The 14,439-nt window shown below is 39.0% G+C and overlaps 3 protein-coding genes across 6 annotated transcripts; 2 read left to right on the top strand and 1 right to left on the bottom strand.

The window, feature by feature from the left end:
• Positions 1-88: 88 nt before the first annotated feature.
• On the bottom strand, positions 89-4,160 carry PCID2 (PCI domain-containing protein 2). Its single transcript, XM_017234381.3, has 5 exons — positions 2,583-4,160; positions 2,136-2,527; positions 1,109-2,078; positions 661-1,052; positions 89-603 (listed from the first exon to the last, which is right to left on the bottom strand). The coding sequence occupies exon 1, from the start codon at positions 4,104-4,106 to the stop codon at positions 2,892-2,894; it is 1,215 nt and encodes a 404-aa protein (XP_017089870.3). The 5' UTR covers positions 4,107-4,160; the 3' UTR covers positions 89-603; positions 661-1,052; positions 1,109-2,078; positions 2,136-2,527; positions 2,583-2,891.
• Positions 4,161-4,643: 483 nt separating this feature from the next.
• LOC108120833 (1,5-anhydro-D-fructose reductase) lies at positions 4,644-6,214 on the top strand. The gene is made up of 4 exons (XM_017234668.3): positions 4,644-4,895; positions 5,064-5,206; positions 5,264-5,962; positions 6,023-6,214. The coding sequence occupies exons 1-4, from the start codon at positions 4,827-4,829 to the stop codon at positions 6,069-6,071; spliced, it is 960 nt and encodes a 319-aa protein (XP_017090157.1). The 5' UTR covers positions 4,644-4,826; the 3' UTR covers positions 6,072-6,214.
• Positions 6,215-6,372: 158 nt separating this feature from the next.
• Akr1B (Aldo-keto reductase 1B) lies at positions 6,373-10,260 on the top strand. 4 transcript variants are annotated; one of them, XM_017234665.3, is made up of 7 exons: positions 6,373-6,533; positions 6,582-6,666; positions 8,594-8,736; positions 8,795-9,278; positions 9,337-9,545; positions 9,702-9,881; positions 10,123-10,260. In XM_017234665.3, exons 1-6 carry the CDS (start codon positions 6,448-6,450, stop codon positions 9,745-9,747), a joined length of 1,053 nt encoding a protein of 350 aa, XP_017090154.2. In that variant the 5' UTR covers positions 6,373-6,447; the 3' UTR covers positions 9,748-9,881; positions 10,123-10,260. The 4 variants fall into 4 exon arrangements, with proteins under 4 accessions (XP_017090154.2, XP_017090153.2, XP_017090156.2 ...); XM_017234664.3 differs by lacking the exon at positions 9,702-9,881 and having other exon boundaries at positions 6,375-6,533; XM_017234667.3 differs by lacking the exons at positions 6,373-6,533; positions 6,582-6,666 and adding an exon at positions 7,002-7,172.
• Positions 10,261-14,439: the final 4,179 nt, after the last annotated feature.

The raw sequence follows: 14,439 nt of genomic DNA, 5'->3' as shown, positions 1-14,439 counted from the left end.
ACCAAAATCTGATGTAATCTCAACTTTATTAAAAACTACATGAAAGCTGAAAAGCGCAATGTTTACAAATTTAAACAAAGAAGTTGGCTAGAATAATATGACTCAACAAAAGAAGCCCTTTATTATTATAGGAAAATAAATCTTAACACTTCTTTTATCGAAAAACCAGGACCTATGAACATATTTGCCGATCGATCAATTATGTCTTCAGTGGTAAGCGCCCAATCACGCCATTCGCAACATAATTCGCAAATCCTACAATATATGTTATCATTTCTTGGCCTGATGCCGTGAACCATATTTTTCAAGTGAGTCACTGTGTTCTTATCAACCAAATGTGTAAGCTTTTCTGGATATAGCTTGCAATAGTGGTCTGGTTCCGATTCATGGCAAAGATTTCGGAACTTACTATCAGTGCCGGTTATGCAGTAATCCCCCGGGCGGGAGGAATGCTCGTAAAGTAGAGATTGATTCCGGGGAGGACAACTGTAAAGGCAAGCCAGCCATTGGTAGGTCCAGCCATCCCGGTGCTCCCGAGCCATAGCACAGCCCACTCGGTTACTGGGACCCACCATCATCCTTAGAAAGTGACCAATTTCCTTGCTAAAAATAGGGAAAAAATATTAATACATAGTCGGAATTAAATTCAGCTAAACTAACTTATCTACAGACGAGCCATCCACTAGACTCACTAGATTCACGTATTTGTACTCATTATACCAAGTATTTAGCTGAGATTTCAGCACTTGCAATTTATGCTGATTCTTTTTGAATTTGTTGTAAATGGCATGATAGCTGGGATTTTCAAATTCGTACGTGGAATGGCATTCCTTGGGAGCCTGGAGGTCACATCTTTTAATGATGAGCTGGGCCATCTCAGCCAGTTTAGGACTCCACTTCATTTTAAGCATTCTCCCGGCCGGAGGAAGTCGCATGATTAAGCCACTAGCTATAGAGTCGCGATAGATGTTGTGATAATTTAGAATGATCCTTTGTACATCTACCGGTAAGGGCATAATTTGTGGATTTTTACCACATTTTGGGGACCAACTCTGTAAAAAAAAGACCTTAACTCTAAATATCTTACATATTATAACAAAATACTTACATTGGTTGTATTGCAGGCAATGTGAGTTTTATTTGCCGGACAGTTCCTTATTTTGCAATATTTAGAAAAGTCCTCAACCGTATTATGGGCACGAACTGCTCCAATAATTAACAACAAGACCACAGATTTAGGAAGTAGACTGCACCACATTATTTCATAAAATAAACTAAATCATAAGAGAACTTGTTCAAGTCATTAATGAAAATGGATTTACGATTTGAGACGGAAAATTAGGGCCAACCGTGACCAATAAAATGGTCATTTAATTTTCTTTTTTCTGTTTTATTATTAAAAGTAACAATAAATGCACTAAATGGATAATAGAGGAGGGAATGGGATTTGCTTTGACACTACTTTTTATTCTATTAAAATCTGCTGTTCAGCAACAGTTTAAAATTTATTAAAAAACTTTTTGAAAAGCACAAAATTTACAAAATAAATCATAGGAAGGTCTAGAATATAGCCTCAACAAAAGGAGTAAAGCCCTAATTATCCTAAGAAGGGCAATTTTATTAGTTTGTCCAATGAAAATTCAGGCCCTAACAGTAAAGTTGCCGTTTTATCAACTAGGTCTCCAGTAGTAACGCCCCATTGGACCCATTCGCAACATAATCCGCAAATCCTACACCACACGCCACCAGTCCTTGGCATGATGCCGTGAAGCATTCTTTTTAAGTAAATCGCTGTGCTGTTATCAACCAGGTGTGTAAACTTTTCTGGATATAATTTGCAATAGTGTTCTGGTTCCGATTCATGGCAAAGATTCCGGAACTTACTATCCGTTCCCGTTAAACAGTAATCCCCAGGGCGGGCGGCGTGCTCGTAAAGTAAAATTTGATTCCGGGGGGGACAACTGTAAAGGCAAGCCAACCATTGATAGGTCCAGCCATCCCGGTGCTCCCGAGCCATAGCGCAGCCCACTCGGTTACTGGGACCCACCATCATCCTTAGAAAGTGACCAATTTCCTTGCTAAAAATATGGAAAAAATATTTATACATAGTCGGAATTAAATTCAACCAAACTAACTTATCTATAGACGATCCATCCACTAGACTCACTAGGTTCACGTATTTGTACTCATTATACCAAGTATTCAATTGAGATTTCAGCACTTGCAATTTATGCTGATTCTTTTTAAATTTGTTGTAAATGGCATGATAGCTGGGATTTTCAAATTCGTACGTGGAATGGCATTCCTTGGGAGCTTGGAGATCACATCTTTTAATCATGAGCTCGGCCATCTCAGCCAGTTTGGGACTCCATTTCAGTTTTAGCATTCTCCCGGCCGGAGGAAGTCGAAAGATCAACCCACTAGCTACAGCGTCGCGATAGATGTTGTGAATATATAGAATAATCTTTTGTACATTTTCCGGTAAGGGCATAATTTCTGGATTTTTACCACATTTTGGAGACCAACTCTATCAAAAAAGGCCTTCAGTTTTAATAGCTTACATATTGTAACAAAATACTTACATTGGTTGTATTGCAGGCAATGTGAGTTTTATTTGCCGGACAGTTCCTTATTTTGCAATATTTAGAAAAGTCCTCACCCGTAACTAGAGTACGAACTGCTCGAATTATTAACAACAAAACGACAGCTTTGGGAAGTAGACTGCAGAACATCATTTCATAAAATAAACTAAATCATAAGAAAACTTGTTCAAGCCATAAATGAAAATGGATTTACGATTTGAGACGGAAAATTAGAGCCAACCGTGACCAATAAAATGGTAATTTAATTTTCTTGTTTCTGTTTTATTATTAAAAGTAACAATAAATGCACTATGTGGATAATAGAGGAGGGAATGGGATCTGCTTTGACACTACCAGTTTGTTGTGGATATGTGAGATGTAGCCTTTAATCTTTCCCTCGTAGATGAGATTGGCGATGATGCAGTGGGTCTCGTCGAGCGATACATCTGTTACACCTACAAACTGCAAAGCGGAAAGGAAGTCACCCATGTCCAATTGATGTGTCTGTCGGATAGCGAATACTTTCTTGAACAGGTTCCTGTAGACGATGAACTTCAGCTTCTCCACCAGGAGATATATGCCGCTGCGAATCAGCACCAGTTCTTGTTCCCTGACAATCTCGTCGAACCGCTTCACATTTCCCGCCTTCAGTGCCTGTGCCAGGTCATGAAACAGCAAGAGATCATACCGCTGGAGGAGGGATTTCGTTGGAAGATATCCCAGCAGCATCTTTACCGGCACCAGGTAGATAAGTATGAGCCGTTTGTTGCTCGCAAAACGGTCCGGACAGTGGGTAAAAGCATACGATAGATCCTCTACAGCTGCCTGGTAATTAGAATCAAACATGGCCCGCCGGCCCACAAAGTATTTGTAGGTGATCTGCTCTGGCAAAGGAAAGGAATCCCTAAAGTTGCAGTTTTCGATGGCCCGGATCAGGGGCTTGCAAAGATGCAGTTTGTTGATGCGAAAGTAGATCTTAAAGAGCTGATTGATCAGATTCATCATTCCCAGTCGCTTTGTGTCCTCCTCGGAAGCTCTTCCGTCAGCTGCACACACCCGGAAACAGGCCATCATACAGTCGGCTGCCTTTTCCAGGATATTTCCCGGGGTGAATCCTCGGCAGTGTTTCTCGCATGCCTGCGCCAAGTACCTCAGATCCAAACACACGCGGTACATCAGTGGCAAGCACCAGTTCTCGTCTTTCAGTTGCTGGAGCAGACGCACCACAGCTCCACATGCCGCTGCCTGTTGGTTATAGGCCTCCATGTAGTCGGGTGGGTCCTGGGCCAAGTGGTATAGGACTTTCATGTGAGCGGTTACCACTTCATCAAGCGGAGGCTTTAAAAATCGCTCCACCAGCTTCTCTGGCTGGGCGATGTACAGATTGTGGTTCTGTACATGGACATCCCGCAGGGAGAGGTACGTACCAAGGGCTTCGCCATCGTAATCCTCAACAGCGTGTAAAACACCGGACAAATAATTATTTACGGTGGAAAACATCTTATATTTATTTTCCAAAAACATAAACACCCGGCAGAAGTGTGACCAGACTTCAAAACAATAAAAACCTATTTAGTGCTTGTTTTCGCAAACCTTTATAACTCTAACGGTTTTTAACCGATTCGTACGAAAATAAAAATTTTAAATTTTAACATTTTTTCCCTTTATAATGAAACTGCTTTATTTTGATTCAGTATAAAGATTAAATAAAAAAAGAAATAGGCAAAAGTAAGGAATAGAAGGTATAGACTTATACGAAGTCTAAAGTCTGTTTTTCCTTAAAGACATACGGTTTCTTGTTAAAAAAATAGTTTTTTGAAATGCATTTCACTTCTTGTGCAAAAATAGGCCTTCATTTTAATTTATCTCTCCATAAAATTAATGACATCTTCAATAAAGATGTTAAAATCCTCTAAAGCAAGCTTTACAAATTTAAATTAAGCTCTTAATTTTAAACTTGGCTGACTATTTAACAAACTCTTCTTGGCGAATCGATTATGTTTCTCGAAGGTCTTGTGCTTGCTCACAAGTTTCTAAATTTAAACTATTTACGTACATATAGACGTGCTACCAAAGCTGTCACAACAAATTTCATTTGTAGCCAAATTTACAGACCCTTGTGTTTAGTTTTTTCGGTAAATTATAAATTCTAACTTTGAAAACACAGAGTTTCGCCGAAAATCAATTCATACAATTTAGAAGGAGAAGAAGGACTTGCCGGCAGGGAAACTCAAACACAAAGATATGGCGACGCCAAATTTTCTACTGAGCAATGGTAAAAATATGCCTATGGTGGGCCTAGGCACCTGGCGGGTGAGTTGAGGTCCAAGAAATGGAAATGCCATTAAGTAATATCCATTTAAGAGGAACATGCAATTGGCTTATTTCATGGTCAATGTCAAAGCTCAAAGCGTTTGCAAGTTTTCTTTAAATGCAAGCTTTTGTTGCATCTAAGCTTTTAACGTTATTTTTTGTTTAAAGAGTCCTCCGGAGGTCATCACACAGGCCGTTAAGGATGCTATTGACATTGGATATCGTCACTTTGACTGCGCCCATATTTATGGAAACGAGAGCCAGGTGGGGTCTGCTCTACGCGATAAAATAAATGAGGGAGTTGTAACACGGTGAGAAAATGGTATATTCGTTGTGTACTCCCTTTTTTTATCCGAAAACCCCTCCAGGGATCAACTATTTATCACAAGCAAACTCTGGAACACATACCACAAGCCGGATCTAGTTCGTTCCGCCTGCGAGACAAGCATCAAGAATCTGGGTGTGGGCTATTTGGATCTCTATCTAATGCACTGGCCCATGGCCTACAAGACGGGGGATAACCTTTACCCCACCTGCCCGGATACCGGCAAGGCCGTTTTCGAGGACATCGACTACGTGGACACCTGGCGGGCAATGGAGGATCTGGTGGACGAGGGTATTTGCCACGCCATCGGGGTATCCAACTTTAATGAGCAACAAATCAACCGATTACTGAGCATGGCCAAACTGAAGCCGGTAGTCCTCCAGATCGAATGCCATCCGTATCTCCGACAGAAATCCCTGATCACTTTGTGCTATGACAATGCCATAGCTGTTACAGCTTATAGCTCCTTGGGATCTGGTCATACACCGTACGAGAAGCCCGGTGCCTATCCGCTGCTCCAGCATCCCACCATTCTGGGCATAGCCGAGAAGTACGGCAGGACCCCGGCTCAGGTCCTTCTCCGTTACCAGACACAATCGGGCATTATTGTTATCCCGCGATCCGTAAGCAAGCAGCACATGCACGACAATTTCAAACGCATCTGGGACTTTGGACTGGCCATTGACGATATCAAGGCTATAGATGATTTAGACTGCAATGGACGTTTTATGACCATGAAGGCGTAAGTTTAAATTCGAACTTTAAAAATGGTATTTGTAATGAAAATCTCAAATATTTTTAGAGCCTATGGACATCCTCATCATCCTTTTGAGCTTGGCCAGGGGAAATAATGCATTTCAAAGTATTAATTGTAAAGGTTCTGGATCAATAGACCAAAACCACTCTACATTGCATTGATCCTTTCGTTGAAAGTCCCAAATATTGTCTAATTTCACTTATTCTTTAATAAATTTTAGCATATTTACACGACAATTAAATGCAATTTAAATAATTTTCTAAACTAATTTAAAGTTTCTGAAAAATTTTTTCCATTAGATTTATTTTTCTCGAAACATTTCTTTGTTCCGGTTGTCAAGATGTGGCTTTTCTTTCTAATGTATTTATTTTATATGCTATTTTTTATATAGCAAAAATAAAATTCAGACCCATTAAGCAAGCATTGGTTTTTATATCTTTAAAGTTCAATAACACTAAAAATATTTCAACATGAACAAAATATTTAAGCCACACTTGTTCAAACCAGTTTCATGGACGGTAGTTAGAAATTATGCGAAAGTGGAGAGGTTTATGTGGTAAGGATTTTGGAAATCCTGAGAAATCTAGTTAACATTGGTATATAGGTGCCAAAAGGAGATCCCAGGGCGTCCGAAAGTGGTCTTCAAGGACGGCAATGAAATTCCCGTAATAGGTCTAGGTACTTGGATGGTAAGTAGTGTTGATAGATATTAGTTTAAACTTTAAAGACACAGGAAATTAAATAAATTAAAAGTCATTTAAGTTATATTTTCGCTGTCGGGCTCTGAAGAGTTCTCTAATCAGTATAAATGAGTTTTTATAATTGAGAAGTAATTTTAAAACAATTAGGATAGTAAAATCTTTCCTTTATTTAGAAAAAATTAAATACTTTTGTAAATTTAAAATTAACGCTTACGATCGCACAGCTGATGTGGATTTCCGCCTGTGCATCCCTGGTTTAAAAACTTTCCAAAACTTTGGTAAAGCTCTCGAACCATATATAAGCGGCAATCAGCTGTGTGAGGGCGTTCAGTTTTTATTTGAGAAGTGCCTGATTATAATTATAGGTGCTAATATAATATTTGATCCTTAAGCAGTAAGAAAAAAAGGACACAAACAAAATGGCTACTAAAGTACCAACAGTTAAATTCAACAACGGCCACGAAATCCCCATCATTGGTCTGGGAACCTGGGGCGTAAGTAGAATACTTTATCGAGTAACTGCATTAATTAAATTGTAAAAACTTGCACATTAGTATTGTTAAGTTTGTAATTGTGTGGGAGTACAGTCCCTCTAATCGGGTATTTTTCCGCTGCCCACAACTTCCCGTTTTGCCAAGTTCGTTATCCCATTTAATATTTGCACTGATGCTTGAAAATATAGGGGTAAAAAAAATCACAGCGCGCGTGGCATTGCTGATAGTTTTTTTGCCGGCAATTTATACATATAAATATATAAACATATGTATAAATATATACTCTATATATAAAAGTGTGATAGTGTCATTTTTAACAGAACAAATCTTCACACTTAGAAAAATTTAGTTTTTCATTAGTGAACTTGTTCTACCTTTTGTTGAAGGTGACCCTTACTTTCTTCTTTCAACTATGGAATTTTTTGTAAAATTATTTGCCACATCACCTCTTGAAAAAACACCCTCTTATAGACATAAATTTTCTGGCCTCATGGTTTGCCTACAAACATCAACAACTAAACTTGATAAATGTTCTTATCTGAAGTGGAGGATTTCACAAAAAGATTGTTACAGGTTCGAGAAGATTTTCATTATTTCATTTATTTCATGAAATATATGATCGTAGTCTTGGGTTCAAGTAGACATGAAAGACGCGCCCCTTTAAAGTATTCAAAATAAACAAATTACATTACACCTCAACTGATAATTATTTTGCAAGGGTATTCAAAGGGTATTCACATTTTATTTCACAAGACAAGACTTATCTGATGCACTGAAACTAAGTATAATAAATAACTAATAGTTTTAATTGCTGATTCTTTGCAAGGCCATAAATTATAGATTTTTCGGGGGGTTGGTAATATATATTTATTATGTCAAATCTTTGACCTAAAACTTTTTTGAGATTAGGTTATACTTTCTGTATTAATAAGCTAAAAATTAAAAACGGATTTATTAAACCCATCCGGTTTATAATGCTCACAATCCAGCCCCTTTTTTAAGTACAATTGATATTTTGCTTCCATGTTTCGACCCAATTCTGATCTCTTCGACCACGTTGGATGGGGGGCACTTAAACGGGGGGCTGCGACCACTTTGGATGGGGGGCACTTAAACTGGGGACTGATAAGTGACGTCAAGTGGTCAGATAATCCAGCTTATATTTCGATTACCATATCACGCTCCTGGCAACTGAAAGTCTGGTGGTCACTTCATTGCGAAATTCCGCTTAGAGATTCGAATGTTCCATGTGAATATGACGCTTTGAAAGACCTTTCGTTCTTATTCGAAATATTACTTGCACTTATTAAGAGTAGAATATTTATTAGACCTGTCAATGTCAATTAGCAAATGTTTATTACTTGGCTGGAGATAAGCTTCTGAAGCTAAAAATAAAATTTCTTTTCTTAAACTTTTTTCAGAGCCCCAAAGGTCAGGTCACCGAGGCTGTCAAAATCGCCATCGATGCTGGATACAGGCACATTGATTGTGCCCATGTCTACCAGAACGAGGATGAGGTCGGCGAGGGTATTGAGATCAAGATCAAGGAGGGAGTTGTCAAGCGGTAGGCTTATCCTGACTTACATATTCTTTGAAAGACTCTAATTCCTAATGTTTTCCAGTGAGGACCTGTTCGTTACCAGCAAACTGTGGAACACTTTCCATCGTCCGGATCTGGTCAGGACTGCCGTGGAGAATACGCTGTCTGCCCTGAAGCTTAAGTACCTGGATCTGTACCTGATCCACTGGCCCATGGGCTATAAGGAGGGATGTGAACTCTTCCCGGTCGACAAGCAGGGTAACACTCAGTACTCACCGGTCGACTATGTGGACACCTGGAAGGCCATGGAGAAGCTGGTCGAGGACGGCCTGGTCAAGTCCATTGGTGTGTCCAACTTCAACAGGAAGCAGATCGAGCGTGTGCTCGCTGTTGCCAAGATCCCCCCAGCTACCAACCAGATCGAGTGCCATCCGTATCTGACCCAGAAGAAACTGATTGACTTCTGCAAGTCGAAGGACATTGCGATCACCGCTTACAGTCCCCTGGGCTCGCCCAACCGCCCCTGGGCCAAGGAAGGCGATCCGGTCATCCTGGAGGAGCCCAAGGTACAATGAATTTTAAAATCTGGCTTGGATGTACCTTAATCCAAACTTTTATTCACAGATCAAGGAGCTGGCAGCCAAACTGAAGAAGACCCCTGGACAGGTTCTGATCCGTTACCAGATCCAGCGCACCAACATCGTTATTCCCAAGTCGGTGACCAAGGACCGCATCGAATCCAACTTCCAGGTCTTTGATTTCGTACTGTCTCCCGAGGACATTGCGGTTATCGAGAGTTTCGAGTGCAACGGTCGTCTGGTACCTTTGCTTAAGTAAGTACAAAAACTCACCTTAATTAATACTAATTAAGTCGGCGTTTGAGGGTAACATTTTTATTTTAAAATTGGGGAGTTTTTTTATTCATTATTTTAATCATTTGTACACAAGTAACACATTTGTAATTGTATTTTTCATTTACAATCATTTAGGGAGGCTGGTGCCCACAAGTACTATCCCTTCCACGACGAGTATTAACCATATTTTGAAATCGATATATGCCAAACGAACAGTTTCGAAGAACATTACTTAGTGAGAAGCCATGCCTATTGAAAATTAAACCTCTCAAGATTCCCAAGAACAACCACATATGTTAATGGTGTATATCATACGTATGTTTTACTTTCTTTAAAGCCCCCAATTGTTTTCCTTAGTTCGTTTTTGTTTACAGTAGCTGGAGTTACTTAGCTCTTTTAGCTTCGTTTTCTTAACTTCTTATGTGCTTGCTTTGCTTACTAATTTAAACAAATTAAAAAAAAATGTTTATTTATTGCCTAAATATTCTGTTAGCTGTTAAATGTTATTCCCTTCTGTTTACATGCGTATTAATGATTTTTTGTTTAACTTTTACAGCCAATACGGTCATCCCCATCATCCATTTGAGAACGACGAATACTAATAAGCCACGCAAAACTGTGAAAAGTTCAAATTATTGATTTGTTCCACAAACATTTAATCTTAAAAAGTAATGAATAAACAAACAACATGAAATTTATATTGTTTTATTTTATCACAAGAAGTCCCACTTGTGAAATAAACTTACCCCTCCATCAATAAAATATATATTTCCCAATGCACAGCAGACAACACACGGATCCCGTCCAGAAACGGAATGCCCAGGATGCCGAGGCAAATCTTCCAAGACTGAAAGCGCGCAGCATCCTCCTACAGCATCCATTAGGTTTTCTCCCACAAAATTGTGGGTTTTTCCAATTTTCCCACTATTGCCCCCTCCGATCGCTATAGCTCTGCCAATTTGCATCCGATTGGGATTTGCATTTTGCAATCAGCGTGCCCAGAAGCGACTTTCCTCATTCAAAACATTGCTTGAAAATCATTTTCAAAATTTTCAAATTTTTTCCAAGGTGCTCCCCTATAAATTTGTGGGTTCTTCTCATTTTTCCACTTTTGCCCCTTCTGATGGCCATAGCTCTGCCAATTTGTATCCGATCAGGAAACAAAGTACCATTCAGTAATCAGCGAACCCAGAAGGGACTTTCCTCATTCAAAACATTGCTTGAATATCGTTTTAAAAATTTTCGAATTTTTTCCAAGGGGCTCCCCTATAAAAGTGTAGGTTTTTCTCATTTTTCCACTTTTGCCCCTTCTGATGGCCATAGCTCTGCCAATTTGTATCCGATCAGGAAACAAAATACCATTCAGTAATCAGCGAACCCAGAAGCGACTTTCCTTATTCAAAACATTGCTTAAATATCGTTTTCAAAATTTTCGAATTTTTTCCAAGGGGCTCCCCTATAAAAGTGTAGGTTTTTCTCATTTTTCCACTTTTGCCCCTTCTGATGGCCATAGCTCTGCCAATTTGTATCCGATCAGGAAACAAAGTACCATTCAGTAATCAGCGAACCCAGAAGGGACTTTCCTCATTCAAAACATTGCTTAAATATCGTTTTCAAAATTTTCGAATTTTTTTTTTCCAAGGTGCTCCCCTATAAAATTGTGTGTTTTTCTCATTTCTCCACTTTTGCTCCATCTGATGACCATAGCTCTGCCAATTTTTATCCGATCAGGAAACAAAGTACCATTCAGTAATCAGCGAACCCAGAAGCGACTTTCCTAATTCAAAACATTGCTTGAATATCGTTTTCAAAATTTTCGAATTTTTTCCAAGGTGCTCCCCTATAAAATTGTGTGTTTTTCTCATTTCTCCACTTTTGCTCCATCTGATGACCATAGCTCTGCCAATTTTTATCCGATCAGGAAACAAAGTACCATTCAGTAATCGGCGAATCCAGAAGCGACTTTCCTCATTCAAAACATTGCTTGAATATCGTTTTCAAAATTTTCGAATTTTTTCCAAGGTGCTCCCCTATAAAATTGTGTGTTTTTCTCATTTCTCCACTTTTGCCCCTTCTGATGGCCATAGCTCTGCCAATTTGTATCCGATCAGGAAACAAAGTACCATTCAGTAATCAGCGAACCCAGAAGCGACTTTCCTAATTCAAAACATTGCTTGAATATCGTTTTCAAAATTTTCGAATTTTTTCCAAGGTGCTCCCCTATAAAATTGTGTGTTTTTCTCATTTCTCCACTTTTGCCCCTTCTGATGGCCATAGCTCTCCCAATTTGTATCCGATCAGGAAACAAAGTACCATTCAGTAATCGGCGAATCCAGAAGCGACTTTCCTCATTCAAAATATTGCTTAAATATCGTTTTCAAAATTTTCGAATTTTTTCCAAGGTGCTCCCCTATAAAATTGTGTGTTTTTCTAATTTCTCCACTTTTGCCCCTTCTGATGGCCATAGCTCTCCCAATTTGTATCCGATCAGGAAACAAAGTACCATTCAGTAATCAGCAAACCCAGAAGCGACTTTCCTAATTCAAAACATTGCTTGAATATCGTTTTCAAAATTTTCGAATTTTTTCCAAGGTGCTCCCCTATAAAATTGTGTGTTTTTCTCATTTCTCCACTTTTGCCCCTTCTGATGGCCATAGCTCTCCCAATTTGTATCCGATCAGGAAACAAAGTACCATTCAGTAATCGGCGAATCCAGAAGCGACTTTCCTCATTCAAAATATTGCTTAAATATCGTTTTCAAAATTTTCGAATTTTTTCCAAGGTGCTCCCCTATAAAATTGTGTGTTTTTCTCATTTCTCCACTTTTGCCCCTTCTGATGGCCATAGCTCTCCCAATTTGTATCCGATCAGGAAACAAAGTACCATTCAGTAATCGGCGAATCCAGAAGCGACTTTCCTAATTCAAAACATTGCTTGAATATCGTTTTCAAAATTTTCGAATTTTTTCCAAGGTGCTCCCCTATAAAATTGTGTGTTTTTCTCATTTCTCCACTTTTGCCCCTTCTGATGACCTCTGCTCTCCATAGCTCTCCCAATTTGTATCCGATCAGGAAACAAAGTACCATTCAGTAATCGGCGAATCCAGAAGCGACTTTCCTCATTCAAAATATTGCTTAAATATCGTTTTCAAAATTTTCGAATTTTTTCCAAGGTGCTCCCCTATAAAATTGTGTGTTTTTCTCATTTCTCCACTTTTGCCCCTTCTGATGGCCATAGCTCTCCCAATTTGTATCCGATCAGGAAACAAAGTACCATTCAGTAATCGGCGAATCCAGAAGCGACTTTCCTCATTCAAAATATTGCTTGAATATCGTTTTCAAAATTTTCGAATTTTTTCCAAGGTGCTCCCCTATAAAATTGTGTGTTTTTCTCATTTCTCCACTTTTGCCCCTTCTGATGACCTCTGCTCTCCATAGCTCTCCCAATTTGTATCCGATCAGGAAACAAAGTACCATTCAGTAATCGGCGAATCCAGAAGCGACTTTCCTCATTCAAAATATTGCTTAAATATCGTTTTCAAAATTTTCGAATTTTTTCCAAGGTGCTCCCCTATAAAATTGTGTGTTTTTCTCATTTCTCCACTTTTGCCCCTTCTGATGACCTCTGCTCTCCATAGCTCTCCCAATTTGTATCCGATCAGGAAACAAAGTACCATTCAGTAATCGGCGAATCCAGAAGCGACTTTCCTCATTCAAAATATTGCTTAAATATCGTTTTCAAAATTTTCGAATTTTTTCCAAGGTGCTCCCCTATAAAATTGTGTGTTTTTCTCACATCTCCACTTTTGCCCCTTCTGATGGCCATAGCTCTCCCAATTTGTATCCGATCAGGAAACAAAGTACCATTCAGTAATCGGCGAATCCAGAAGCGACTTTCCTCATTCAAAATATTGCTTGAATATCGTTTTCAAAATTTTCGAATTTTTTCCAAGGTGCTCCCCTATAAAATTGTGTGTTTTTCTCATTTCTCCACTTTTGCCCCTTCTGATGACCTCTGCTCTCCATAGCTCTCCCAATTTGTATCCGATCAGGAAACAAAGTACCATTCAGTAATCGGCGAATCCAGAAGCGACTTTCCTCATTCAAAATATTGCTTAAATATCGTTTTCAAAATTTTCGAATTTTTTCCAAGGTGCTCCCCTATAAAATTGTGTGTTTTTCTCATTTCTCCACTTTTGCCCCTTCTGATGGCCATAGCTCTCCCAATTTGTATCCGATCAGGAAACAAAGTACCATTCAGTAATCGGCGAATCCAGAAGCGACTTTCCTAATTCAAAACATTGCTTGAATATCGTTTTCAAAATTTTCGAATTTTTTCCAAGGTGCTCCCCTATAAAATTGTGTGTTTTTCTCATTTCTCCACTTTTGCCCCTTCTGATGGCCATAGCTCTCCCAATTTGTATCCGATCAGGAAACAAAGTACCATTCAGTAATCGGCGAATCCAGAAGCGACTTTCCTCATTCAAAATATTGCTTAAATATCGTTTTCAAAATTTTCGAATTTTTTCCAAGGTGCTCCCCTATAAAATTGTGTGTTTTTCTCATTTCTCCACTTTTGCCCCTTCTGATGGCCATAGCTCTGCCAATTTGTATCCGATCAGGAAACAAAGTACCATTCAGTAATCGGCGAATCCAGAAGCGACTTTCCTCATTCAAAACATTGCTTAAATATCGTTTTCAAAATTTTCGAATTTTTTCCAAGGTGCTCCCCTATAAAATTGTGTGTTTTTCTCATTTCTCCACTTTTGCCCCTTCTGATGGCCATAGCTCTCCCAATTTGTATCCGATCAGGAAACAAAGTACCATTCAGTAATCAGCAAACCCAGAAGCGACTTTCCTCATTCAAAATATTG

This window comes from Drosophila bipectinata, chromosome 3L (genome assembly GCF_030179905.1).
Source record: "Drosophila bipectinata strain 14024-0381.07 chromosome 3L, DbipHiC1v2, whole genome shotgun sequence".
Classification (NCBI taxonomy): Eukaryota; Metazoa; Arthropoda; class Insecta; order Diptera; family Drosophilidae; genus Drosophila; species Drosophila bipectinata.
Note: the sequence above shows the minus strand (reverse complement) of the source record. Positions and strands in the feature narration are given on the sequence as shown.

Coding starts and splice junctions, on each gene's coding strand:
- PCID2 (XM_017234381.3), bottom strand. CDS start 4,106: ATGTTTTTGGAAAATAAATATAAGATGTTTTCCACCGTAAATAATTAT.
- LOC108120833 (XM_017234668.3), top strand. CDS start 4,827: ATGGCGACGCCAAATTTTCTACTGAGCAATGGTAAAAATATGCCTATG. Junction 4,896..5,063: donor TGGGCCTAGGCACCTGGCGG/GTGAGTTGAGGT, acceptor TTTTGTTTAAAG/AGTCCTCCGGAGGTCATCAC. Junction 5,963..6,022: donor CGTTTTATGACCATGAAGGC/GTAAGTTTAAAT, acceptor AAATATTTTTAG/AGCCTATGGACATCCTCATC.
- Akr1B (XM_017234665.3), top strand. CDS start 6,448: ATGAACAAAATATTTAAGCCACACTTGTTCAAACCAGTTTCATGGACG. Junction 6,667..8,593: donor TAGGTCTAGGTACTTGGATG/GTAAGTAGTGTT, acceptor AACTTTTTTCAG/AGCCCCAAAGGTCAGGTCAC. Junction 8,737..8,794: donor AAGGAGGGAGTTGTCAAGCG/GTAGGCTTATCC, acceptor AATGTTTTCCAG/TGAGGACCTGTTCGTTACCA.